The sequence below is a fragment of the Ambystoma mexicanum genome, chromosome 3q (assembly GCF_040938575.1).
Source record: "Ambystoma mexicanum isolate Mex_15411 chromosome 3q, UKY_AmexF1_1, whole genome shotgun sequence".
Classification (NCBI taxonomy): Eukaryota; Metazoa; Chordata; class Amphibia; order Caudata; family Ambystomatidae; genus Ambystoma; species Ambystoma mexicanum.
Window position 1 is genome coordinate 985,854,973 of NC_090926.1, and position 26,756 is coordinate 985,881,728.

Consider the following 26,756-nt stretch of genomic DNA (forward strand, 5'->3'; position numbering starts at 1 on the left):
TCCACATTACCAAAATTGGACAAGGTCTTATAATTCACTTGTGTTCCTTTCTGTTCGGATCCCTTCTGGTGTACTAGAGGTGTGGGGTTGATTGATGGTTTAGAAACCGATATTCATCCCTGGACCACTGGTGACCCGGAAGTTGATTCGTCACACTAACACCTCTAGAATAAGAGCAGTATCAGAGGGTAAGAAACCTGGGATGAGTGAACAGGGCATTAAGAGATTGGAGCCCAGGAAAACAGGGAAGTATAAGACTTACATTAAGGACTTGGGTAAAGGTCTGAAGTAAGGAATGAGGTAAGGAAGTGAGGGGATTATGGCACTGTTCTCACAATTTTCATTTTTCACAGATGCGGCATGAGGGAGTTTAGTGGTTCCTCAGATTTGGATTTGCAGCCACTCCTTGCTGAAATGGACAGGGAAACACACGGGTAAGAGGGTGCTTGGGACGCAGTTGGGGTACAGTAACAATGATGTGTTGGTAAGATGGTCAGGATTGGGGGGCTTAGAGTAGGACCTATTGTTATCCATGTTTGCAGGGCTACAGAAAGATAATGGCGTGCGGGCGCCAGTAGTTAATCATGTTGGGGAGAATGATCTCATGAAGGAGCCGGCGCTAATACAAAAGATAAAAAGGGAGTTCATGTTTTTGAGAAAGGACTGGCGGCAGGTTACGCTATATTTGACAGAGCTGTTGCCAAGGCGAGTGTGGAGAGAGGCATTCAGACAGGGGGCAGAAGAGAAAACAAGGAAGAAGATTAACAGAGAGATAGTAACATTTTGTGCGGTGTGGAGAGTGTGCATCCTGAAGCATACCGAGATAAGATATGAGGAGTTTGCTTTGTTTAGAGAGGACAGAATTCATCTTTAAATGATGGGGAACGAATACTATATGTTGGACATCAGGATGGCAGAGGAAGAAGTAGTGAAGAGTTGGAAGTGAAGAGTGGGGATGGGGCAGAAAGAACACCTCTTTGGAAGGGTTTTCTGTGTGCTGGAAACATTGTCCTTATTGTTGTGGGAAGCCGACATGGTTATTAGCACGGTAAAGGAGAGGGTTAGTGCTGTTTGGATGGACTAGCTGGCCCAGGGGTATAAAAATGGTGTAGAGGTATGGAAGAAGGACGAGCTTTAGATCGAGGGGAGGATGAGGAAGAAAGGTGAAAAGGATGGTGAGGGGAGTTGTAGGGGGAAGGGAGGGGCCTAAGGAGGAAGTTGATTAATTCATTCTTTTGGTATATTTTTAATGGTTTGTAGTCTGTAAGCCCTTGGAGTCCAGTTACAATGGTTTGTAAGTGGCTGTGGTCTGTCACATTAAAGCAACCTTTTCCACTATAAGCGAATCTGGTGATTTTGTGCAATCTAGCACAATGCACGGTCACTTTTCCATGCCTCAGGACCGTGGAGAGGAAGCAGGAGGAGCCGCCAGGGTCGGATTAGCCCCTCGGCCTTTCGACCCCCACCTGTGGAGTGGGGGCCGGTTTCGGGCCATGCCTGGGCCAGTTTGGAAGAAAAAAAGAAATTTAAAAAATATATATTATTTTTCTTTTTTCAAAAAGCCTTTCATCCTTCTTAGGTCGATAAATGAGTACCAAGACAGGTTGGGTGATATTGTATGCATATTTGTTCTACAAAAAAGAGCTTAAGCGTAAGTGCTCTACAATAAGGCCTTGGACCTCTGCTTGGATTCACAGTAATTTAGTGCACTTAGGAACAATGCTATTTGATGCCACTTTCTGTTTTGTCAAGGGGTGAAAGGTCGTTTTTCATTGCTTCCCAGGATGTCACTTTGGGTGGGTTCAAATGACAGAAGGTGAGTGTTCTGCTGCCACATCACCTCGTCTCTGGGCAGCCAGGCAGTACCTTCTATATCAGTACATGTAGTGGGGTGGCACAGTGGCTAACTAGTGCATATGTTTGCCAACGGATTATCTGCTAGCAGGGGATATGTTGCGTCTCCCTTTGCTTGTGGCACAATGAAAACACACTCACCATTTTCTCTCATTCGGTGAGTGGGGGAAGGCAGGCACCCACTCTCCCAGGATTTGGGGAAAAACTAGGACTTAAGGAGAGGGTACTATAACAAGTAGTCTTTGGGCAGAGGGATTACATTCGATCTTTAATTACAGATAATGTTCGTGAATACTACTTGTGTGTGGGCAGTTTGCAATTATAACCCCAAATTAATAGACCCCCAGTTAACGTTCATGTCGAAATGCAAACTGATAAGTATGCAGAGATGTTCCTCGTCTACAAATAGTTGAGGCGCGCTGGGTCCCCGATATTTCTAAAAGCCGATAATGGTCCGCTCATCACGTCAGCAAACACACGTGTCAAGAACTACATGGACATGTATTATAAGGAATAATGTACCCCAAACATTCGTAATAAGGATATCTTAAGTGACCTCCATGCTCCGTGTCCTATGAAGCACTCGACCTCTGCACACATGTCACAGTGAGTTGCAACCTCTTATCTACCTATAGTTTGGGGGAAGCGGGTCAAACCTACTGCTTTCCCATGAGCACCACGTCCTTCTCCTGTCAAACTGTTACGGTGAATGCTCCCCGTTCTGGGCACTCTTGTGCCATGCAACGACCTGGACACACAACACAAGGCACAGCAATGCCACCCAGTTTTTAAATGAACTTCGGTTCGTGTTTATTGCTATTGTGCTTCTGACAATCATTCTGTCCAGATTTGAACATTAAAACACAAGAAAAATGTAAGTAAGATACAAAAAATTCAGACTGTAAAGTAACATGAGAGTTGTTTTTCTTTGCCTTGATGAGTCGTTCTCCTTTACTTTGGAACAATTTAACAAAATATTTAAGGATGAAAGAAATCTCAGGCCATATGACGAGAAGCTAAAGGGAGCAGTGGTGAGGGTGAATTGTCTCCTGATGGCGGTAATGATAAAAACATGTAGTCTTGTAAATACCTCATATTTTCAAAATACCACTCAATCTTGAGTTGGGATTGCATGGGATAGTCACTGCACAGGTTATACAGAATATACTGCATGGGGTAAAGCTCAGTTACCCCATGCAGTATGTTCTCATGTACCCAGGCAGTAAAGAACCCATGTGATCCCAAGGTGTTATTACACAGTATTTAAAAAAATCGTATTTACATGAGCGTCTTTTTACTGTTACCACAATACTAATCATAAGGTACGTGGAAAGGGGATAACCATGAGATGGTCTTGTAAAGCAATAAGATAGATACTTTGTGGCAATAATGGTTTTCGGAAGCGTTTGAAGTCGTTTCTTTGAAGAGGAGTTCAAAGGGCTAGCTCTTTCGTACCAGTCATGTATTTTGTTCGTGTTCATTCCTTTTGCTAGTAGAGCAAGACTTGCCTGAAAGCAGATTGTGGATTGGCGCAGATAGAGCAATGACGCTATAGGCCAGTAGGCCATGACTGACTCTATGCCAGCCCTACCGGCTCTTCGGAAGCATCCTTCTATTTCTTGGCTTTAATCAGGGATTGGTAGACAGGTTTAATGATGATGTGCAGGTGCAGGGAATTGTCAATCAGATATTCTGAGGTCCGCTTCTGCAGGTCGGCGTTGGCCAGAAAGTCGGGCACCTCGTCTGTGCTCTGGTGGAAGCTGTAGGTGTGCTTCACAAACACCTTGCCCTGTGGCTTCTTGCCCACCACCAGGATGGTCTTCTGGAAGCTGACCCCGGCAAAGTCTGAGCTGCTCATGGCCGGGCTGATGACCAGCCTGGGCCGGCCATCCTCAATGCGGGCAGATTGCATCGCTCCAGAAGTGGAGTCTGAGTAGACGGGCCGTAAGCTGATTGGAAGCCAGCGGGGGGAGAAGAGGATGTTCCAAGTCACCTTCTTTGCGGCATCGTGGTTGCTCGGCCCCAGTTGAGTTTGGAAGCTGGTGCTCCTATCATCTCTAGCTGGGTTGTTGATGATCCACTGGGAGCCCCAGGAAGGTGTAAGATAGTTGCGAGGTATGAACATGCTGCAGTTGACATCAAAGTACTTGCCATACTGAAGGGGCGAGGCCGAATGGAACTGGAAGGTTTGGAAGAGCAGGTCTTGGATGGAGTCATAGTACTTTGTCATCACTACAGACTGTTTCTGGATCTGGAACAGGTGTGCTGGAGAAATCATGGGGTAGCGGATGGACCTCAGGACCTTCTCTATGACCGGCACGTCAGGGTTGTTCTTCCTCACCCACTCCTCGATAGCCCGGTAGAGCTCCAGCTCGCTCTGGATGACGAGGTCGGAGCGCTGGAGCAGAGACACCATGAGCTCGTCGCTTATGGACACCCATTCACTGCTGCTGATAACTGTGGAGAGGTTCCAGGCCAGAAACTGCAGGCAGCTTACCTGGAGGCCCTCATCCTGGACCTTCAGAGCGTAGTGGTACCAGCCGACCACGTGACCTTGGCTGGATTCGCTGGCGAGGTGATTTTTCATGTAGTCAGCCACCCCTCGTTGAAGAGCCAATACATGGTACTTGCTGGCAAGTCTGTGGAGTGGAATGGCTTGGTTCAGTTGGATTGAGATCTCCCCCGAGTACAGGTACCTGGAGGGAAAATGTGCAAGAAGACATTGGTTACAGGCTGCATATACACCTGGGGATCACAGTAGCTTCGCACTATTGACATTTGGAATAGTCGGTACACCTTTTAATAGGGCTGTACGTAAGTTCGACTTCAAGTAAGATGTATATTCTGCCAATCAGTAATGAATTGCTTTAAAGCCTTAAATATACACAATGTGCTTTTTGAAAATACGAAAAGAGTAAAAAAAAACACAAAAAAAACCACGAACAATGAGGGTATCATTCTGATTTATAATTGTAGTTATCAGCCCTACAGATAAGGGATCTATCGGCCACTTTCACTCCTTAAAAAAAGGTACATGCTCCCCAAAAAAAATGAGGATTAAATTACTCCTAACAAAAAATAGGAAACGGACACTAGAACCTTGAGCCGCTGCTGTCACACACAGCTCCGTGGATATGTTTGGACCATTAGTGCATGTAGTACCACAGGAGGAACCTACAATAACTGCCTAATTGAAAGAAGTAAACATGTACCTTTTTATGTGCATGAATAACTAGGTGCAAAGAAATAATAATGATTGCAAAAATATATTTTCGTTTTCCAGTTAAAATATATTTATAGGCACTTATGCAAAAAAATACTCCCATTGGGAATTGGACTTACATTTGTACTCCCTAAAAAATCATTTTACTCTCAACTTTTAAAAACTGGGTGTAAAATACTACCACTTCCAAATCTTATCTGGAGCACTGAAAGTTATACAAAAAGATGTTTTTGATTTGTTACAAACGATTGATCCATTAGGCAAAAGTCAGTAGTACACTGTGGCATGATATATGCAAATATGAATTTATCAAAGGAAATAGGCAAATGTGTCTGAAGACAATCTATACAATACGTAACACAACATTTCAAGAACATAGAGTGCACATTCCAAATGCTACATGGTGAAATGACTCCTTTCTCTTGTGTCATTCTAATGAGCCACTCTAGGTACTTACATTTGCTGTAATATAGCTTCGGCATTTGTTTTACTGTAAATGCTGCTTGTAATAGCAAAACATGTAATAGGGGTTATATTAGGTATTCAAGTGAAGTATAAAGCGCACAGTGAAACACACATGAAGGCACTATCATGTCTACAGCTGTATATTTTCTTTCTTTCATATGTCTTCCTAATGTAGATTTGCATTCCTTGTAGAGGAACCCCCAGACTCTGCATGCCTTCCTTTCTCTTATGTGTTTTCTTATGCGGTTTGGATGGTATTAGCATACTTGATCGAAAATGATTTGACCAAATTTCTTTGATCGTTTTTTAGGGGAAATTCCGTCAAATTAAATTAAATTAAATGGGGTAAGGGAATAGTAAAAGGTGGGGGATATCTGGGGCGGGGGTTTCCCCCCGCATTTTAGAACAAAAAAACGACCCAAAAAATGTCAGTCTAAAAGGAAAAGGTCAAATATTTTTGATCAAGATTAAGCTATTTGGATAGCCCTCTTTTTTTATTCTGTAAGGTTATCAGAGGTTTGCTCAGAATTGAGTTTTTATCTAGTATAGTAATATATGAACAGCGTTGACAAGGAAGATTGGCAAAGAAGTTACCAGGAGATTATTCGATTCTCAAAGATGTTACGGTTGTAATTCTTATTTACTCCTGATTTACTATTCTCTTTCTATGAGCAAGCCACAAAGGAAGATCGACAGAAAGTTACCCATCTGAACCCTGAGTTTCTCTAGAAGAGAGGAGTGTGACGTTTTTAGTAATCATTTACAGCCTATGGCCTTTCATAGCGGCAAGAAAAGAATTGGAAATGAATAATTATATGAAAGTAATAATGAGGTGAGGAGTAACTATTTATCAGGGGTGGCGAGGGGGTGTTACGTGGAGAGAATGCACTTTGATAAGCAATCATTTAGACAAAACATTGACATTTAAGCTTCCACCACTCCCATGTGGCACAGCACAACGAAGGGCGCACCCTAGGATCCAAGCCTCCTTTCCAGATGAAGGACCCAGGCTCTTGGATAGAGGCATCCATTTTATTACACATTTGGATCTGGTATTTGCGCTCTTGCCCAAGCTGCAGGTTTTGCTCCTGGTTAATCGTCTACAATCCTTTGTACAGTTTCTGACTGTGCTCCGAGTACTTCAAAAGATTCAGAATAATGTATAGCTATTCTTAGGGTTGATGTTTTCTGTCTCTTTGAAGTTGATTTTCACACCCCGACTATGATGAAGTCTGTCATAATCAGCTATTCTGACCAGATGGTCTGACCAGCAACAGGTTTGCAGTGGGAGATGGTCTGATTCCTGGATAACATCCAGTTCAGTGTATTTCCCCCTTGATGTGTAGGCCCAGTGATATATTGTTTCAACCCAATGCTCTCAAAGAGATTCAATAGGGCTCTAGCCTCAGAATCGAAGGGATCAAACACCCAGAGGTTAAAGTCGCCTAGCACTAATAGCGGGGCTTGAGGTTTAGTATGGGATCCCAGAAAAGCCAAGAGTTGCTCCTGAAAGACTGGCAGAGAGGCCGCAGAGTGATAGAGAATGGTAAGGCTGAGGACGGCTGTGTACAAACAGAGCCTCACAAGCATCAAGCACAGGTATGCTAGGTGTAAGCATTCTGAGGTTGTCCCTAATAATTATAGCCACCCCCCTCTTTGACCTACCCAATCAGAGTGCTGAATTATATAGCCAGCCAGAGTGGCTAGTTGGACAGAATGTAAATTGACCTCAGAGAGCAACGTTTCCGTCAGAATGGCAAGGTCCAGATCAGCAGACAGAATATGATCAGCCACCTATATGGTGTGGCCTGCTAGTGAGCGAGTGTTCAAAAACAATGTTTTAAGGGGAGTAGCAGCAGTAGGGTGACTAACAGCAGCTGGCTCAATATCCATTTGATAAACAGCAGCGGTAGCCCCCTCTGTGTCCTCCAAAGTAGTGAGCATGTCTGCAACAGGTTGGGTCATCTCGACTGTATGTGTACCAGCATGGGTATCACCCCAATTGGTGTGAGAGTCTTGAGTACAGTCTTGTGTATGGGCTTGTAGCCTCATTCTGCGGTTATGCTGTATCTGCCTAATAAGATCATTGCACAACATACATAATGAGGTATGGACATTCCAAAAAACCTAAGTACTTACAATTTTAACCTTTTCAGCCGCACAATGGAGCAAGGTAAAGACCAAGGTCCCCTAATTACCCTCTTACTGCACACGAACGGACACAGACCGGCTAAGACGTGCCAGCGCTGACGTGCCTGACGTCATCTTAAAAGTACTGTAAAACTACAAATATCTTGGAAATTGTAGTTCGGAAGCTGTTTCAGATGGTATAGGCAGTAATAATACAACAATAGTAGCAGGGATGCACTAAAAGAGGTTATTCTAACTCAGGGAGCTTCAGCCAAAAACAATGCATACAAAGCAGTTTAGCTAGATGAAATTTTGAAATAATGACAATTCGCTAAAATTCTAACAATAAGTATGCTTTAAAATAGGAAGTAAATCTAAAACAAATTAGCAGCAAAATATCAGCAGCAGAATATAAGAAACAAAGAAATCTGTCACTCTGAATGCCTGTGTCGAGCAGTTACCATGTGAGGGATTTGGAACAGGCTTTTTAGGATTGATCAATTGTAAGCTTTTGTGGTTATTACCATCCCATACCAATGGCTTCGCTAACTGAGCAACTCATGTTTTCTTTCTACTTTTAGTATATCTATGACTCTTCTTTGGAAGCGTGTTGTCAGCCGTGGGGAGGCAGACTTTGTGGTAGACTTGTCCTACGGAGTGCTTACTATGAAAAGACCAGCACTAATTGGGGAACTCTGTGTCCTATGAAGGGTCTCTCTGCATTTTGGTATATTGCCTGATCACACAAGAAAAGCAGACCTTTTGTCTGTGTGGGCTACATCTCAAACCTCATAGTTTGAGATATAGCCAATATAGCTATATATATTGACTGGCTCCCGTAGTCCTGTCTGTGGAAAATACACCTAGACAACATGAGAAAAGAATAGTGTATGAAAGATGGAAAATAAGCCTACACATTGACGTCTTCGTTTACAACCTCACCACGATAATCACATGCAATGTCTCACTGCCCTTTCACAGCCATTACAAATGATGTCTGCTTTGATGATAAAGGGATGATAGCATAATGGCAGCGGTCCCCTTCAAAGTTACAAGTTCTTCAACAAACAGGAACTCCTGGCTTAGCAACTGCCCCAGCACGGAGAGGAACAGCATCAACAATGGGTTAGTCCTTTAGCCGGGTTCCGCATCAGACAGGACTGAAGAACAGCAGCATATGAAGCTGCACCGGTCCAGCACACATTTGTGTTTCGACTGAGCATGAGCCGGCCATACCACCACACCTCCTCCCAGCATGTGAGTTGCAAGCATTCTCTTCAGGAAAACGATTAGAATCTATTCACTGGTAGTAATTCTAACGTACTCCTAACTTACTCTTCTTTTCTAGGAGTAAGTCACGAAGTACTCTTGGTAACTTCTTTATGAACTGAATAGATTATTTCTAGTTGAAATTTACTACCAGTAACATTTCGGTGAATTGAATAGTCTCTTACTAGTCGTAAATCAAAGTTACTAACAATACATTTTCTGTGAATTAAATAGCCTCTTTTTTAAAAGTAAGTCATTAGTACGTTAAAGTTACCACAGGTAACTTCTGCGTGAATTGAATTGTCTATTTCTATTAGTAAATCATGAGTAAGTGAAAGTAGCTACTGGTATCTTCTTTGTGCTTCTTAAAGTGTGCAGTACTCTTCCCGTTGCATCTGGCTATAGTTATTGCTGGGAGGCTACTATGGCAAGAGGTGTTTTTCTAACACTTCAATATTTCAGAAGCAGGGAAAACATAAATAATCCAATACTGTCTCCAGGCGTTTAATGCATATGGACTTTTGTTTAGAGAGAGGAGATAAGAGTGTTTAAAGCAGGGATATGCAAGGTTTGGCTCTCTTGATATTTTGAACTACTATTCCCATCAGGCCTAGTCCGAATAGTCAATAGTAAGGAATCATGGGAGCCATACTCCAAAACATCTGGGGGGCCGCAGGATGCAGACACCTGCTTTAAAGTCTTCCTATTTAAGACTGAAAATCGACAGGAGCGCTATTATGATAGCAATATAAAGTGGAATAATTGAGAAACTACATAAAGCGACGTCAGCCATTCTCTGACAGGCCACTTTGGACGCAACAGACTCAATCACATGGCAGGTGTATACTTGTAGAGGAATACAGTGCTATAGAAAACATTAAATCAGAGTATGTTGGACCTTTGTAATTTTGATAACCAGAGCTCTGGTTTCTTCCACCATTGGCCCACCCACCACCGGGAGGTCTTTCACCTCCAGCCTCTCACCTGATGAACTTTTCGAAGAGGTTGGCACAGTCTGCTGGCTCCTGCAAGGTCACCACCGTCTGGTTGTGGAAGAGGTCCTCAAAGATGTCGCTTTGCAGGGCCAGAAGCAGCTGGTGGGTGTGGAAGACCCGAACCTCGTCGGAGTTAATGGTGAGCACCTTGATGGTGGAGTCGCTGGCATTGCCGTTCTGCAACAGTTCCTGCAGATGCTGGATCAGCATCAAGGAATGGTTGATAACGGCAGATGGGGCGTCCAGCCCGACGTCAGCTTTATGGGCTAAGGAGAAAGGGCAACAGCAGAGACCAGATTAGGGGGACCCGGCAACCCAATGATCAATGAAGCAAATCATGCCTGACATCTATGAGGACTGCTATATACTGCCACTCAAACCCAGAACAATGAGAAATTGACGAATGCAAGCCTCTGCGATAGATGTTGTGTTTTGATATCATTCTATTGTCAATAACAGCTTTTGTGAAGCCACACAACATCATGCCATATTAAATAACAAATATTCACACATCGCTATTATCTCGTTCTGAACTCTGTATTCATTAATCTATTAAACATCTTCAAATAATGTAAACGTTTAAAATAATCATATCTTGTGGAGAATTCAAATGCATCATGTATTCGTCTTTATCCACACCTTAAAAATGTAGGTTTCAGATATTGCCCATAAATAGGTCCAAAGCCGAGCAAACAACCAATACATGGATGATGCCCTGAATGGCCTGCTGCATAGTGAACATATTCTTTCTTTTTAGCAGGGGAGGAATTGGGCCTGAACAAGACGGAGTTGCGCTCCTGCAAAGACTGTCTGACTGGAGCCTTGTTCTGTGTAGACATAAGGCCCAAACCCCCCCAAGTTGAGGAAGCTGTCTGGCCATATCTGTCCCAAATGCTGTGTCATGTGCAGTTCAGCGGCGCACGTTTTCACAGACTGCATTTGAAAGTTGTCTTTGCTTAACAGCCCAAACCTAAACAATGAAACCGTCCAAAGTTGCACATATGTCTAATGTTTTTCACACATTTTACTGTGAGGGTGACTATTCTGACAGAGGAAATGAGCACCATACCAAGTGTACATTGAATGCTCAGAAGGAACGAACGCTTGAATTACTAGCTCTAACATGTTTGATAAATCAGTGGTCATTATTATGTTCCCAAAATGCCCTTTGTTTTTATGCAAAACAACCAGCATTCTATATTCAGGGCACCCACATTATTCGCCACTTAGCTGTGCCCCTCAGTCCCACCCACACCACTGACAATCCACCCCACATAAAGGGGGGTGGGTGGGAGATCAAAATATCATTTAAGTTTATAGGACTTATTTGAGTTTGAGGCGACCAATACTTTGGTTCCACTTGTGTTTACCCTCAAATAGTTTTCCTACCAGTAATTTCTGACCATTGACAAAGCTTAATGTAGCCCAATTAGGATCTGCTCTAAAACTATAACAGCATCCACATACAACAGTACATGCAACGGATGATGTGTTAACTGTTGTGGAAAACACCTGTTTTTTAGGGGAAATCTAAGGGAAATAATTGAGGGGCCAGAACGCAAGCTTGTCTTAGGCCATTATCCCTTGCAATTTACTTAGTTAGATGATCGGAGGCATCAAATTGCACTCGTACCTACATATTTGTATATAGCACAATATATAGCACGATATGGATAGTGAATAATTGGTCTAACATGCCCCCATTTTTAATTTTGATCCATAATCGAGGATCTTTTTGTCAGCCAAGAAAACGATTTTGCAGTCCTAGGTAGAAATTACAAATACATAGGAAATAATGACTTGTGCATCTACCTTGTGATTCTTGGGAAAAATAGAATCAAATATGGAACATAATCTGAAGCGATAATTGCATAGTCCTTTGAAGGAATCTTTTATTTTCATTCCCTTTAGGCTACTTGAAGACGCTGGTGAAGCAGCGGCAATCCACAGTGGTAAGGCTGAAGAACTAGTCAACGTTCTAGGTTTGCTACCTGCAACTTTGCACATACAGAGCAGGGGGCAGGAAAAGAGGCATTAGAAGGACAGGTATGGTAGAAGAATGATGGTGATGGCCTGGATGGATTATCAAAGTATAATAGTATTGTCACTTAATGCTAGAGGAGGAGAGGTTTTCCAGTTCCTTGGGACTGTTTCCACAGCAGCTGATATAGTCAGGGGGCTCATTACAAATTTGCCGGAATCCTGGCGGTAAATCTGCCAGCATACCGGCAAACTGAAATACTCTTACCGGCACTCGGTCTGGCGGTATTACTGCCAGATTATGAGTGCCGGTGTCGCATGTAAATCCCCATTCCATGGAGTCCTATCGGACTCCATGGGGCATTTTGCTTGTATTACCAGCACCTTTGTGTAGTAGCACCTGGAGCGTTTCAAGAGCTAGAAGAAAATTATCACAATAATGGATTTCTGGCCCAAATAACCAGACAGAGTCAAAGAATATGGCAAAACACTAATTTAATATCAGTTCAATAAAGTAGGGAAATATGGCAAGCATAACAAATCGTAGCTCACACACTCTAAAAAAACATTTCAGTTACACAAAGGCTTTATTTCTCAATGCACTCCAGTTATGACCTCATCCTACGTGGCAAATAGTAAAAACGTATTGGGCAGAGCGATAGGTTAAGGAAACATATATATCTATATCTTATTTAGGGGTTAGTAACCTCATTAGCTGCCCTTATCAAGTAGGCACACCTCGAACAACCTCTAACTACGTATAATACGGATAATGGTAGAATAATAGCAGCGGATTGGCTTCTGCAACAATGTTAAGCCCATCATTGCATAGGTCATCCTGATTGGTTGGCACTCTCTTCCAACCTTGGATATTCATCTCATTAGCAGCACGTAAGCAAAATGAAACCCAGGTGCAGGGAACGTCAGACAACTGCTCACTTGGCCAATTAGCCTACCATCTCTCATCAATTAGGCCTTAAGCCAAGGCCTCTTCTTTGTCTTGCTGACTGTTCTCTTCCTTGGAACTTTAAAGGGAGTGAAGATACATTGCTATCTTCGCCTGGAGTATTGTGAATAGGCCTTGTTTTCTGGTCTTGCACCACGTGTGAGGAGGCCATGATTTGTCCATCTTATCCTCCTATTCAGTGCTATTTGATTCAATTATACTGGGTGCTATTACTCTCCATGGCCTCTGTAGACTAGAATATACTTTCTGCATCTTTGATTGTCCCCTACTTGGCACTCACAAATGTTTACTCCTTTACTTAATCTAAGAGAAATATGTCCTATTTACATGGCTTATCCTCTTCGACTCCTTTTGTGCTTTGCAATTGCTTCTTGCTGCGACATCCTTGATTCTGAGACAAACAAATATTATTTGTTCTTGCACAAATTTGTATTTACAGGGCCTTGGCCTCTGTCCTTGGGATTTTTAGCTTTCAGCTTACTATCATATCAAACTGACGTCCATCTTCTCAACATGGCTGCTTTACCTGTGTTATATTTGTTATGTTTAGCAAGCTTCTATGTGTCTCAATTATCTTGCATTTCTGCGTATATACATATACTGCATCTCTTCTTACTTATCGTCTCAGTTTATATGATTTCTTCACATTTGCTTATTCAGCTACTTCATTACTTCAGTCACATCCTCGTTCTTGAAGTATTTTTATATCGTTTCAGTGCGTCCTTGTTTCTTTTCATCATGGCTTTACACCTGTCAAACTCTGCTTATAGCTCTTCTATGTCCAGTGGTGTTTGCAGACTTCCTTCTACCACATCAGTTTGAGGGTACATTCAGTACTGTTGTCTGAGCGCATAATGTCTTTCATATCTTCAACGTGGTATTGGGACGATAGCAGGTGCCATGCACAGTGTTTTCTTGCTGGTCTTCCAATATGACGGAGGTGAGGGGGTTGGTTCTATGAGTGACATGTACATCTGCTTCTCTCAGCTAACCCGAGAACTGCCACCTCATTTATTGCACATCGACACACACTCAAACACCACTTCAGCGACCGTCGCTCCACCGACTCGAACTGCTGGCATATCACTCGCCGACATCTCCCAGTGGCTAAAACCTGACTCAGCCTGGCCAACCACAAGCGTTCTTGGGGCTGTCCCAACCTGCACCATTTGAACCACTGTGGATTGACCGCAAAGGGCACCCGCATCGCCCCTACTCTACGCCTGCTTGCTGCAAGGGCCTCCATGATCCTACATGCCCGAACTGAGCATGATCAGCTCACATCAGCACTCAACAGCGGGACTAATGCGTCAGCCCACCAAGAACTGAATCCAGGAACTGATGACACTGAACTGCCCCCATGGTCCACTGGGACTCGTGAGAATGGTTAGGGCACGATCTCTCCTGTTTTTATCCCAATATCCTTTTCATGGTCGTACCTGACCTACCACCCTGCAACTATGCTCAGAGTGCTACTTCCTCCAGTCTGTTGCATCTTCTCTGTTCTTCCTTTATGGTGGGTTTTTGCACAGTCATCTTTTTTTGTTCTATGTGCAGATGGGGTGTCTTATAAACGTGTTCATTTTTTTTTAAAGAACCTTGATTTGACATTCCCCTTATTTTGTACTGTGATACTGTGCTATTTGGGTCACTACTGGTCCACCTTCCCGCCCCGCTATGAGTATCGCCTTTTCTCGGCCCACATTACCACAAAAGGCATAGGAGATCTAATTCTTGACTGTCCCTGTTTTGCGTTTAGGATTGCGTGGCGTTTTGGTTTGTAGAAGTGTGAGGGCTGAGGGGGCCATCACACCCCTACTCATCCTTGTACCCCTACAAAGCGGAATCCAATTCATCACATATGAGTAGGCTTTGACACCTTTCACGAGCGAACTTACGTCCGTTTCAGATTCTGAGAGTGTGGTGTACTCCTCTGACTTCGTTTGAAAACGCGTGGAAACAAAGAAAAGATGGACTGGGAGAAAAGAACAAACACTTTTGACATATGCCATGTATTTAAACAGTAGTCTCATTGGTAACACTCAGGCTGGATTCTTTCCTGAGGGGTGACCAAATCAATGGTATCCACATAGTGAAAACTTGGAAGACTCTGCTCTATTCAGTCCAGAGAAACAGCAGCAGCTGGGATGTGCAATAGGGTAACGACGACTTTCAAATGAGAGGGACATCGTTCAGAGAAAATTTAACAGCTCACCTCCAACAACGAAGTTTGCAATCCATTATTTTGGCACAAGGCATAAGCTGGAATGGAACACCCATTCCTGGGTCTACTGTTGCCTTGCGTAAACAGTTAACGATGTAGTCCCACACACCTTTCAATCAATGGGTGGACGTTTATTCTGAATAGGACCTGATTAATCTTATTTAAGGAGCACATTCAATGTTGCATGAAAAATCTTTCTACCTGAAATACAGGCATAAAATAGTTCCTTTCAGCTAAGCCACGCATGGCATAGTGCCGCCCAGAGGCCATCTCTGGAAGATCACCTCCAGTTCAGAACAACTGAGCAATTCCAAGTGGATATGCATATTAGCTCGTAGGCAGCTTTGTATTCCAAAAATGTATCTTTGGCTTAGAGGACAGTGCTTTCGCCCTCATTAAAGATCACCATTGCAGTATAATCTGACATCCTTGTGGATGAAGCATTTGGGCATGTTTAACAAACACCATCAATCTTATGGTGGCTTTGAAAAAGCATGCAAAAAACCTTCCACCTAAATTGTCAAAGTAGAATAGTTAATTTCTGCTTAGGCGCTCCTAGCCACAGCTCCGCGCAGTAGCCATGCCAGCATGTTCTCATTCAGTTCAGAGGCACCTGCCATCTTATTGCGGGTATGCAAGTCCACTCAAAAGTACCCTTTGAGTACTCACTATGAGAAAAGCCAAGCTAAGATGGACAGAGCATAAGTCAAATATAAGGACAAAGAGCCTTAAATCCCCAGTATCGGTGCATTTTCTGGAGTCTAGGCACTCGATAGCTCAACTGAAATGTCTAATCCTTGAACCGGTGAAGGTTTGCCCTAGAGGAGGTGATATCCATAAAAAACTGCTACAGAGAGAAATCATATGGATAGATCTGTTAGACTGTCTCACCCCTCGCGGTATGAACTGTGAATTTGATCTTATGTGTTTCCTTTGATGTTACAGATGTGAATTTAGAAGTTGAGGCTGTGTTCCTCCTTTACTGTTATAAATGTGGAATCAGGACTTTACATACATAAGCTTGAATGTATAGGGCACACTGAGCTGCCATATAAACCGAATGTGCCAATATGTGTATATGCCAATCTGCCAGACATATGTGAATATGTATGCCTCTAGAGAATGTGAACGGCTTAGGGACCGTCAGCATGACAAACTCTTTAGGGGTATTCCATGCAGATAAAAGCTGTAAGTACCCATGTAGATTGACCATTGATCACTTCTCTTCAGTTCGACCCAGTTTTTGATAGGAGCCGGTATGCTTGCTAGCTCCTCCCTCTGGGTCCCAGCTAACCGGCAGGAGGGGGGGCGCCCCAGAGTTCGACTGGAACTGTGACGCCCCCCCTCCTGCGCCCCACTACTCAGATTAATGATGACCCTATTTTCTGCCTTTGCAGACGTTTTTACTTATGCATACAGATGCGTGAGTACAATTTGATTCTTCTCCTGATTGACAGTATTGCAGCGCCGCTCGCAATACGGCTCTTTACGGCTTACTGCCCACACCAACATGGCGGCTTAAGCGCCAACGCGCATGCGTGGCGTCCGTGACAACCACTTTATCTAGGTTCACTTACGAGCGACTCGTCTTGGCGACGGGCTGCTCGGGTTATCCTCCCTGCAGAGATCCAGTAAGTACAAATGAATTTCAAACCAATACGATACTCCCTACGGAGAGATTCTCACTCCTATTACTAAATGCACTCGAACTAGCTCATCACGCTAGTACACGGGGGCGATGTTTTCGCGCGGCAGAACAGTCTGTCAGTGCGACTTCTAAATTGCTTTAGTATGAATCTGCCATCAGCTCAGATGGGGGCTTTCCCTTTTACCTGCAGATACCTGCATGAGACCTGAATCCCGCCACCATTTACCAACGATTTAGATGGGAGGCGACTCTCTCCAGACCCGACAACACCTTTTTGAGTCCAGTTCCCTCGAATCACTAGCTTCGTGTATTTAGTAAACCTATTAGTTACTTTGAAACACAATACACTATACCCCTTGACGAGTTCATTTGAATTATTCTTAGGACCCAACGAAAGAGATTCTACTTGAATACATTATGAAATATGAGCACATCCGGCCCTGAAGATGGATTAATGGAATCCGAAACGCGTTGGCACCTCATACCAACTAGGAGTGCTTTTTTATGTTGAAAATTTCAAAAGGATTTAGGTTGGAAACTGTACATGTTATCACCAATGATATAATTGGGACACAACTTGTCATACTCATTCGATTCACCTTCTTTTTGGTTTACCCAAATTTTTTATAGCTCAAACCGTACCATTGTTGTATTTTGAATTACTGTGTTTTACGACACCCTTCACGGTGCACTGTGGAAACTAACAGTGCAACAGACAGAGACTTTTGTTTATATAAAACCTGTTTACTTTCTGTTTTAACCTGTTTTGAGTCAGTTTGGTCCTTTTCCTTGTCTTACTCCAGCAGGCGGACAGAAATATTGAAATACACACTTTAATGATTACGTATTGTGTTAAACTATTGAGCACAGTTGTATGCTGCTCGCCATCTAAATTATAAATTTACAGCTTCAACTGTTATGGATATGTGACTCATTGGAGCCATCTAACTTCTGTTCTAGTTGAGATATTTGACCTGGGATATTATCCCGCAAGGAGTGCAGCTTTGGGCTCATGGTCGGGAACGTCCAGGGTGTGTTTTTTTAACCAAATCAATGGTATCCACATAGTGAAAACTTGGAAGACTCTGCTCTATTCAGTCCAGAGAAACAGCAGCAGCTGGGATGTGCAATAGGGTAACGATGACTTTCAAATGAGAGGGACATCGTTCAGAGAAAATTTAACAGCTCACCTCCAACAACGAAGTTTGCAATCCATTATTTAGTGCTCTTTTTATGGACACTAATAAGCTCAGTCTAATGATCTTGCACACCACTCTCACGCCAACTCTCTGGCACAAGGCATAAGCTGGAATGGAACACCCATTCCTGGGTCTACTGTTGCCTTGCGTAAACAGTTAACGATGTAGTCCCACACACCTTTCAATCAATGGGTGGACGTTTATTCTGAATAGGACCTGATTAATCTTATTTAAGGAGCACATTCAATGTTGCATGAAAAATCTTTCTACCTGAAATACAGGTATAAAATTGTTCCTTTCAACTAAGCCACACATGGCAGAGTGCCGCCCAGAGGCCATCTCTGGAAGATCACCTCCAGTTCAGAACAACTGAGCAATTCCAAGTGGATATGCATATTAGTTCGAAGGCACGCTTTGCATTCCAAAAACGTATCTTTGGCTTAGAGGACAGTGCCTTCACCCTCATTAAAGATCACCATTGCAGTATAATCTGACATCCTTGTGGATGAAGCATTTGGGCATGTTTAACAAACACCATCAATCTTATGGTGGCTTTGAAAAAGCATGGAAAAAACCTTCCACCTAAATTGTCAAAGTAGAATAGTTCATTTCTGCTTAGGTGCTCCTAGCCACAGCTCCGCGCAGTAGCCATGCCAGCATGTTCTCATTCAGTTCAGAGGCACCTGCCATCTTATTGCGGGTATTCAAGTCCACTCAAAAGTACCCTTTGTGCTCCTGAAAATTCTTGTGAATCAGCCCTGTAGCCCTTTTCCTCTTTAATGCATTCTGTAATCCATGCTAAAAAAACACAATGGCGCCCATTACGAGGATGCCAGTCTGGAAAAAAGTGCTGGTAACAATGGTTACCGGCACCTTTTCCGCACTGGCATTCTCTGAATTTGATAGCAGGCGCAGTGAACTTCCGGCAGGCTTGGCATGCCGTTAGTTCAGGCCCCTGGCGGCAGAAAGATCACTGAAGCACCGGCACCGTTAGGATTTACCTGAAGCCGATTTGTAAGCATCCAAGCTTTTACTTCGAAAAGACAAATTGATAGATTAGTGACATTATTGTTATTGGCAATATATACTTGAGTGTCATCGGCATAAAATTGTAACGTGGAACCATAGTTCGTAAATATGAAATATATGTAAGAGAAGACACAGCACCAAAGTCAAGTTTAATGAAGAAGTTCTGAAGAAGGTATTTAAACGGTTAGGAGTGGGCTCATAAAACCTCACTTAGGCTCATTAAAGCAGGCCGTCAGGACAGAGCTTCTTCAAATATCTTTTAGGCTTGCTCATAGTGCTCAAGGTGCTGGCTTCTATGCACTTTACAATGGGTCGAGTCAGCATTGAGATGTTCTAGTCAGTAGTTCCCAAGGCATTGAGTGTGTTGAGAGGCTACAACCAGCTCCAGCGATGTGACGCAGTTCTGTGGTGTTAATTGTCTCAATTGAGGTGAAGAGCAGGCAGGTGATGGTCAAGTTGGCATCTTAAATCAGTAGAGTCGGATCAATGAGGTCCAACGATGCGATGTGGTTATTCAGTGGCAACCTGCTCCAAAACAGTTTGAGTGCAGGTGGGATGTGGGCAACTCAGTGGCAAGATGGCAAGGTATGGCATCGAAAAGCAGTGAGTGGCGAAGGCAGCTCGAGCGTGGCTGCAGTATTTCGAATGATCTGACACATTCGTTTTAGCTCAAAAACTGGTGATAGCAGGCAAACAGTGCCCAGAGCTGGTTTTTGATATTTAGTTGCTGGGTGATCCTGTCAGGATCTCTACGGACAAGGTGAGTACTTATTCTGCACTTCTCAGCCTGGAAGGTTGCCAGAGAGCACTTGCAAGGACTGTCGCTCCCAGTCATCCGGTTCCTGGATGTCAGGAGTATCAGAAGGCAGCAGGCCTTGTCCAGACAGCAGGTCATCCCAAATACTCCTCTGGGACATGTGGGGGAAGGGGCATTCTCACTTCTCAGAGCCTTTTTGTATCCACCTCTATGGAAGAGGACTTGGGGCAGAAATTTCACCCCATTAAAGGTCCAGATGAAATTCTTCTTCTGTGGTCAAATATGATTCAAAAGACAGGGTCCCCCACCCCCTAAAATAGAAAATCTGCCATAGATGATTGATCCCCTTCCAACCTTCTGTGGGGGGGTCCAATTCTGGCTGCTGCGTTCAAAGTCTTTGCCTGGTGATGTCAGTACCAGAGTGGTTTGACTGAAGAAAGTGGGGAGATGGCAGGGAAAGTGTCAGAGCCATTGCAGAGTCCAAGATGGTGGGACCCTTCTGTGGGCTTGGACTTATCTCTCTCTCCTGTCTGCCCTGCATCATAGAGTCTCTAGGAATGACTTCCCCAGTGTGAGCTCTCCATTGTTCTGGCAGGTCTCACCTTTAAAGATGTCCTTCACAGCTGACTGTCTGAAGAGATTTCCAGTCCTCTGAGGGAAGTGACAACCCTTCCCACAGAGAGTGACATTGGGGTTTCCTGGGATGGGACCAAATGGTTGTTTGGTTTAAACCAAGTCCCAGGTGCGTACACACATAAAAGCATGCCAGTGAAATGAGCCACTAGCAACTAAACTGAAAAAGTGACATCAAAACTTTTTGCCGAGTATAATTAAACATGCCTAGAGGTCACCGTGTTCAAACCCTACATGGTTTATATTTAGTATTTTACTCTTCTACCACGCCCTGGAGTCTGATTGTTCACAGTTAAAAGCAGTCAATGGCTTTTGGAACTTTGGTTTCCTGCAGGCTCTTTGCAGGAATGCATGTGTCACTCTGTACCAACCAAGTTGTCAAACTGCAAGGCAGTTGCTGACGGGTGTCTGTACACAGGCTCTGCGGAGTTGCATGTTTTCCCTATACTTTTCAGGATAAAGGATTATGAAAGATAGGTCTCAATAGCAGATTACACTTACAAAGATGGACTTACCTGCATCTTTTTAAAGTTAAAAATCAAAAAGGCTCTTGCTATACCGCTCTCACAGGTGGCATTATGTCACAAGTCAGAGGCCCTGTTACCTAGGCACATTACAAACTGTGCATCCTGACCCTGCTCTTCAGCTCTCCTGCTTTCTAGCATCCTCTCTTCACTCTCCAAGTGAACGTATCCAGTCAGTAGAGAGCCAGGTAACAGGGTGACCTTCCTGCAGGCATTGTGGGGAATAGGGAGAAACTGCATACCTGGGACATCAGTCCAACTGGTGTCGTTGTCTGCCCTTTCTCCCCAACTTATAACTCATTCAATTTCTTTTCACTGTTAACTTCAGAATTTTTCTTCGAATCACTTCTTCCCTACCTATTATTCACTTTCCCTTTCTTCCCTCTACTTATAGGACCTTAAAGAAATGGCCTGAAGGCAGTAGTCTCCACTATTCAGGAAGCCTACATACATAGATTCACACACACATATTCAGCTCAGCCTTGACCTTCACAACTATCCAATCTTGAATTCGTCTATAATATTCAAATACAAGGAATGCATTGGTTTTAGAAAATATTTTACAGAACACATTTGTTTAATGCAGACAATGGAAAAGCATTTACCTTTTTTGACAAAAGAATTAATTCAAATTCCTACACCTTTTAGGCAACTTCATACATTAGCGCTTTAAACTGTGCAGAACCCCTTTTTGCCATGCGCAGAGACCATCTTGGAATGGATTTGAATAGTGTGCTAAACTGTTTACATAAATATTTTAATAATTTGCAGAAATATTTAAGCAGAACTCTGAATTCTTTTCAGAAAAGGGTGTAACGGCTTTACCAACGGTGTTGGTTATTTGAAAACAATCCTTAACAAGTAGGCAGGGCTATTTATAGAAGCGCACATAATTCCATATTGCTATAAAGAAAAATTAAATTTTAAAGTTCATAGGATACTTTTTTTTGTTTGCATTTATTTTACAAAATTTGCATATCATCATCATTAGGTGCATTTTGGCAACTGGAACATATAGTAATTTTGGGCAATTTTGAGAGTTTGTGATCCTTCTGACCTCAAGAGAGATGATGTAGAGTACTAAATCGAGCAGTATGGTGTCCCGTAGAGCTGGTCCCCCTGTTGACAATACATGGCCACTGCAGATAATGTGTGTATTATAAGGACAGAGTTTAGTCCACTGGAGTAAGAATGGACACCGGGCATGGGATTTATTATGATTATTCTCCAGCATGGGGTCTTGCATGGATTCACATGCTCATGGATGTTCCCCGTCGTCAGGCTGGGAATCCTCAGTAAAATTAAAGTAGTTTAGCTTTAAGCTAAAAACTGCTTGTCTCCTCTATAACTTATCATTGTCACTTTGGGTCATACTGCAGCAGCCAATCACACTCGTCCTCATAAAATCCACCCCTGGTGGCCATCTTCAGATTTTTACTGCACGTTTCTCGTGTTGGGAGACTTGTGTTTCGCTCCTTCAAATATGAACTTTTGCTGTTTTTTGCCTTTGTTTGCGAGAATTCATTAATTCTTCATCTTCTGTCACATTGTGACTACCGGCGGCGGGGACCCGTTCCCGGAGAAGATCCTTAATCCATCGTCACATCTCCTGCTCGTGGCGTGACACTCCCAGGCTTGTTAGTTCACTTCGACACCATGACAGATGCCATGTAGAAGAGTCTCTTCAGGTCCTGTGAGAACTGCAGCCTGGAGAATATCTTCATCGAGGATTGGCACCTACAGTGCATTTACTGCCTGCATCTCGATGCAGATGGATGTCTGGTTTGCCAATCCTTTTCCTGGCAGATACAGAAAGAACCACCATCGGAGGTTGGTGACATGGATCAAAGAAGGGAAGGCCTCTGATGCGGCCTCTGGGTGTAGTCATACCTCCTCCAGGGCCGGTAGGGCCAAATAGCGTGCTCCCTAAGATAAAAAAGAGTGCAGGCCGAGGTCCGTTGAGCATGCTTCCTTGTTGAATATCCAAATGAAGGTAAAGTCTCACACTCCAACTCCTTTATTGTCAGCAGTCGCCATGGCTGCGGGAACAAGTTTGGAGAGAGACTGTTGACGTCACCAACCCCATTGATGTTTACCCTACTGGCAGGTGGACTAGATCCATCTGCGAGAAAGTCGCTCGTGTCAGCGGCCTAACATAAGTCTTCATCAAAGAGCAAGTCGTCCAAGGACCCATCACTGGCTCCACCGTCATTGACTCTGTCGTCGAAATGAGCCTCGTCAATGACTTTATCCACCAGGACTGTTGCCCTGTTGAAGACCTCCCTTTTGATGAGTACCTTGTTGATAACCCCATCTACAAAGACTGCTCCACCTTTGATAGCTGCAATGCCAGGGGTCGGTCCATGACAGTCCCCTTTACCACTGCAACGGTTTTCACGCCCAGGGTTTCCTTGCTGCCTAGACATCTGACGGCGGTTCCAACGACAGTCCCCTCGATGATGGCACCTTTTCCTGCTCTGCAGGCTAGAGTCGTCACCTCTTTCCCTAAGGGTGCTGGTTTGGTGAGGGACATGCCTCCAGCTCAGGATTTACTAGACCCGCGTAGGCTACACCTCTCTTCACGCTAGCACCTCCCGGATCCCTCAGAAAGTCTCCAGCAATCTACACTGGATCTGAAGAAGACCTGCCAGGGGGGATTTACTCAGATCAGGAAGGGGGCCAAGGGGAACCCAATCCCATTCTGCCAGTGCCTCATCAACCCCATTCTGCCAGTGCCTCATCAAGGGTCACTGCTAAACATTCCCTGCTATTTAGCCCTCTATTAGGCTCAGTTCCAGCTCCTGCACTTGCGCCGGCACCAAGAGATTTGCCCATGTACATCTTGAACACCTTGCATACACTGTTGGCTGAAATGCAGCGGTGACTTCCGACTGCTTCCACCTCTGTTCTGCCTGTTCCAGCAAGGAGCCCTCCGGAGCCTTCTCATGCTCAGATGACACCACCTCATAAGGCCCCTGTTACTGTTCAGCCATTGCCGGTTGCACTGCCCCCTGTGGTGGAGGAAGCAGCTCAGAAGGACACTGGCACAGATACCATCACAAATGGTACACACATGGATGAGTTTGATTATTACGTTCCCATGGATGGCCAGCCCCCTGATGTAGATATGCCCTCCAGAGCCTCTTCTCTGGATATAATATGATATCATGGGTTAGTTATAACGTGCTTAATACACAGAGGTTTCTAAGCACGGACCCGGGGATCGAACCTGTGTTGCTTTGTGTCGTCTTGCTTCCAAGGCGGGCACGTTGCCGCTGAGCTATCCTTCCGAGACATGAGATTGGGTCGTTCCACTCCAGAATATCCAAGGCTTCCTGGCTGTTCAACCTAGTACTGGAGAAAAAGAAAAAAGAAGGTTTCCTTTTTTAGGGATGGGAGACCTCCAAGAAGACCATCGTCTCAGTTCCCCTGTTGGATGACATATGGGAAGAATGCCTGGCTGCCATAAAGGCCCCTAATACCGTTCCTGCATAGAGAAACATGTTGTAGAACAACTACCGGGTTCCAGACTCAGCCCCTAGGTGCCTCAGCTCCCAGCCTTCCCCAGAATCGGTAGTCCCGGCCACTGCTAGGAAGAGGTCTTACAACCCCTCGTCTTCATCTATGGTCCCCGCCACACCAAGAGGGAAAAAAGCTTGATATAGCCGGAAAGCACATCATCACGACAGCAGCATCAACGATCAAGGCCACCAGCTTTCTCACCATCCTATCAAGATACAACAGAAAGTTATAGTATAAGTTGGGGCCCATCCTTGACTTCCTTCCGGAAGATAAGAAGGATGAAGCCCTATCCCTGTTCCAGGAAGGTGAAGTGGCTTCCAATCGTCAGATGGGTAATGGTGTGGCCCTCTGCCCCACTAGGGTTGGCCCAAGGCCACAGACTTTCACATAGACGTGCAGACCAAAGTAATCAATATGTTGTTTGATGGCAACAACGTGTTTGGGAAGGCGGTTGACGCATCTCTACAGGCCATTAAGACCGACACACAGATGTCATGCTCTAAGGGCACTCTTCAGCTCCTCTAAAGGGAGAGTCCCCAGGTCGTCGTAGGGTTTCATCCCTCTATCGTCACTCCTCCACCACCCAGGAGGCTTATAGGAGACAATCCCAGGCCTACGGTAGTGGCACCCAGCGTTGTCGTAACCCTCCATCCAGGGCGCAGACCCCCGAGCAGGCCTGAACTGGCTCAGGACCGTGCCCCCACTTCTGTACCCCAGTGGGAGGCCGGATATTGCAATTTGTAGATCAGTGGTGGAAGATCTCCACAGAGAAATGGGTGCTCGATTTCCTTCAACAGGGGCACACTCTGGAATTCCAGAACAAATGCCCTCACATTCCTCCTTTCACACGACAAGAACTGCATGTGGCACAGCTGTTAAAGGAGGTTGAAGCCATGCAATGCAAGGGACAATAGAAGCAGTTCCTCAGCATCTCGGGGGCTCCAGAGTGTACTCCAGAAACTTTCTGGTAAGGAAGAAGTCAGGAGGGTGGTGACCGATTCTAGACTTGTGGCGCCTCAACAAGTTTCTCGGATTCCGACAGTTCAGGATGGTTACATTGCAGAATATGCTCAACCAGCTCGACCCTTGACTTGGAGGACTCTTATTTCCAAATCCCCATTCATCGTAAAAATGTTGTTGTTCAAGGGCGCCATTACCAGTGCAAGGCCCTGTTCTTCAGCTTTAAATCGGCCCAAGGTTATTCCCCAAATCCTTTGCACCGGTGGCAGCTCATTTGCGATGCAAAGAATCTACGTCTACCTTTACCTGGACGATTGGCTGATCCGATCCCGCTCTCACGCACTGGCAATCTAGCACATCACAGAGACCATCAAGATTCTGACTTAGTTACAATTTTCTATCAACTATCCAAAGTCCTACGTAGTACCATCTCACAATGCACTATTGCTGGGTGCCAGACTCTTGTGTCTCTCGAAAGAGAGGATGAAGGCCATCTTGGGAATTGTCCAACAGCTTCTGTTGCAACAGCATGGTCTATCAAGCCCATGCTGGGGATGATGTCCTCCTGCAGCATCTAGTCCCCTTTTGCAGACTGCAGATGGGACCCCTTCAAGAGTCTCTGGATGCCAGATGGCAGCAAGTCACGACACATGGACCGACAAGATCACCCTCAATTGGGCATTGACCCAAGTCCTACAATGGTGGGTATTTTGCCCTTATCTCTAGCAAGGCGCTCCATTTCAGGTCCCGATGTATCAGGCAACAGTCATGACTGATGCCTCCCTAGAGGGTTGGGGGCCCCACACAGGACATTCTCACATCAGGGGACTCTGGCTCCCAGAGGAAAAGTTGCACATCAACATCCTTGAACTGCGGGCAGTCTTCTGTGCCCTTAAGTCTTTTAAACCTCAGTTCCAGGGGAAGGCGGTGCGGGTCTTCACTCACAACACCACCACCATGTTTTATATCAAGGAGCAGAGTGGGATGCAATCCCCTGTGCTTTCCCTGGAGGCATAGAATCTTTGGTGCTGGGCCATCTTTTTACACATGTTCCTCATCCCATTTCACCTGGCAGGTGTCCGGAACACTGTTGCAAACTCTCTCAGAAGATAGCTGTGGTCCTGCCACAAATGGGAGTTTCAGCAAGCGGAAGTGTCTCATCTCTTCAACGAGTGGGGTCTCCTTCAAATTGACCTCTTTACAACAACATCCAGTGCCAAATGTCAAAGGTTTGCCAGCAGGTATCCTCAGCCAAGGAGTCTGGGGACTCTTTTTCATTCCATTTGGAGGGCCTCTTCCTGTATGATTCCCACTAATGCTGCTGTTGCTATGAGTGATTAACCTACTCAGACATTGCCACTGCAAGATGATCATCAT

At 44.5% G+C, this 26,756-nt stretch overlaps 1 protein-coding gene across 1 annotated transcript in view; it reads right to left on the minus strand.

The window, feature by feature from the left end:
- Window positions 1-2,636: 2,636 nt before the first annotated feature.
- BTBD17 (BTB domain containing 17) overlaps window positions 2,637-26,756 on the minus strand; it is a 63,077-nt gene continuing 38,957 nt past the window's right edge. Inside the window, exons 2-3 of the mRNA XM_069655132.1 lie at window positions 9,926-10,202; window positions 2,637-4,550 (exon numbers count right to left, since the gene is read on the minus strand). Coding sequence (XP_069511233.1) covers window positions 3,467-4,550; window positions 9,926-10,202 — 1,361 coding nt within the window. The 3' untranslated portion in view covers window positions 2,637-3,466. The remainder of the gene's footprint in view (window positions 4,551-9,925; window positions 10,203-26,756) is intronic.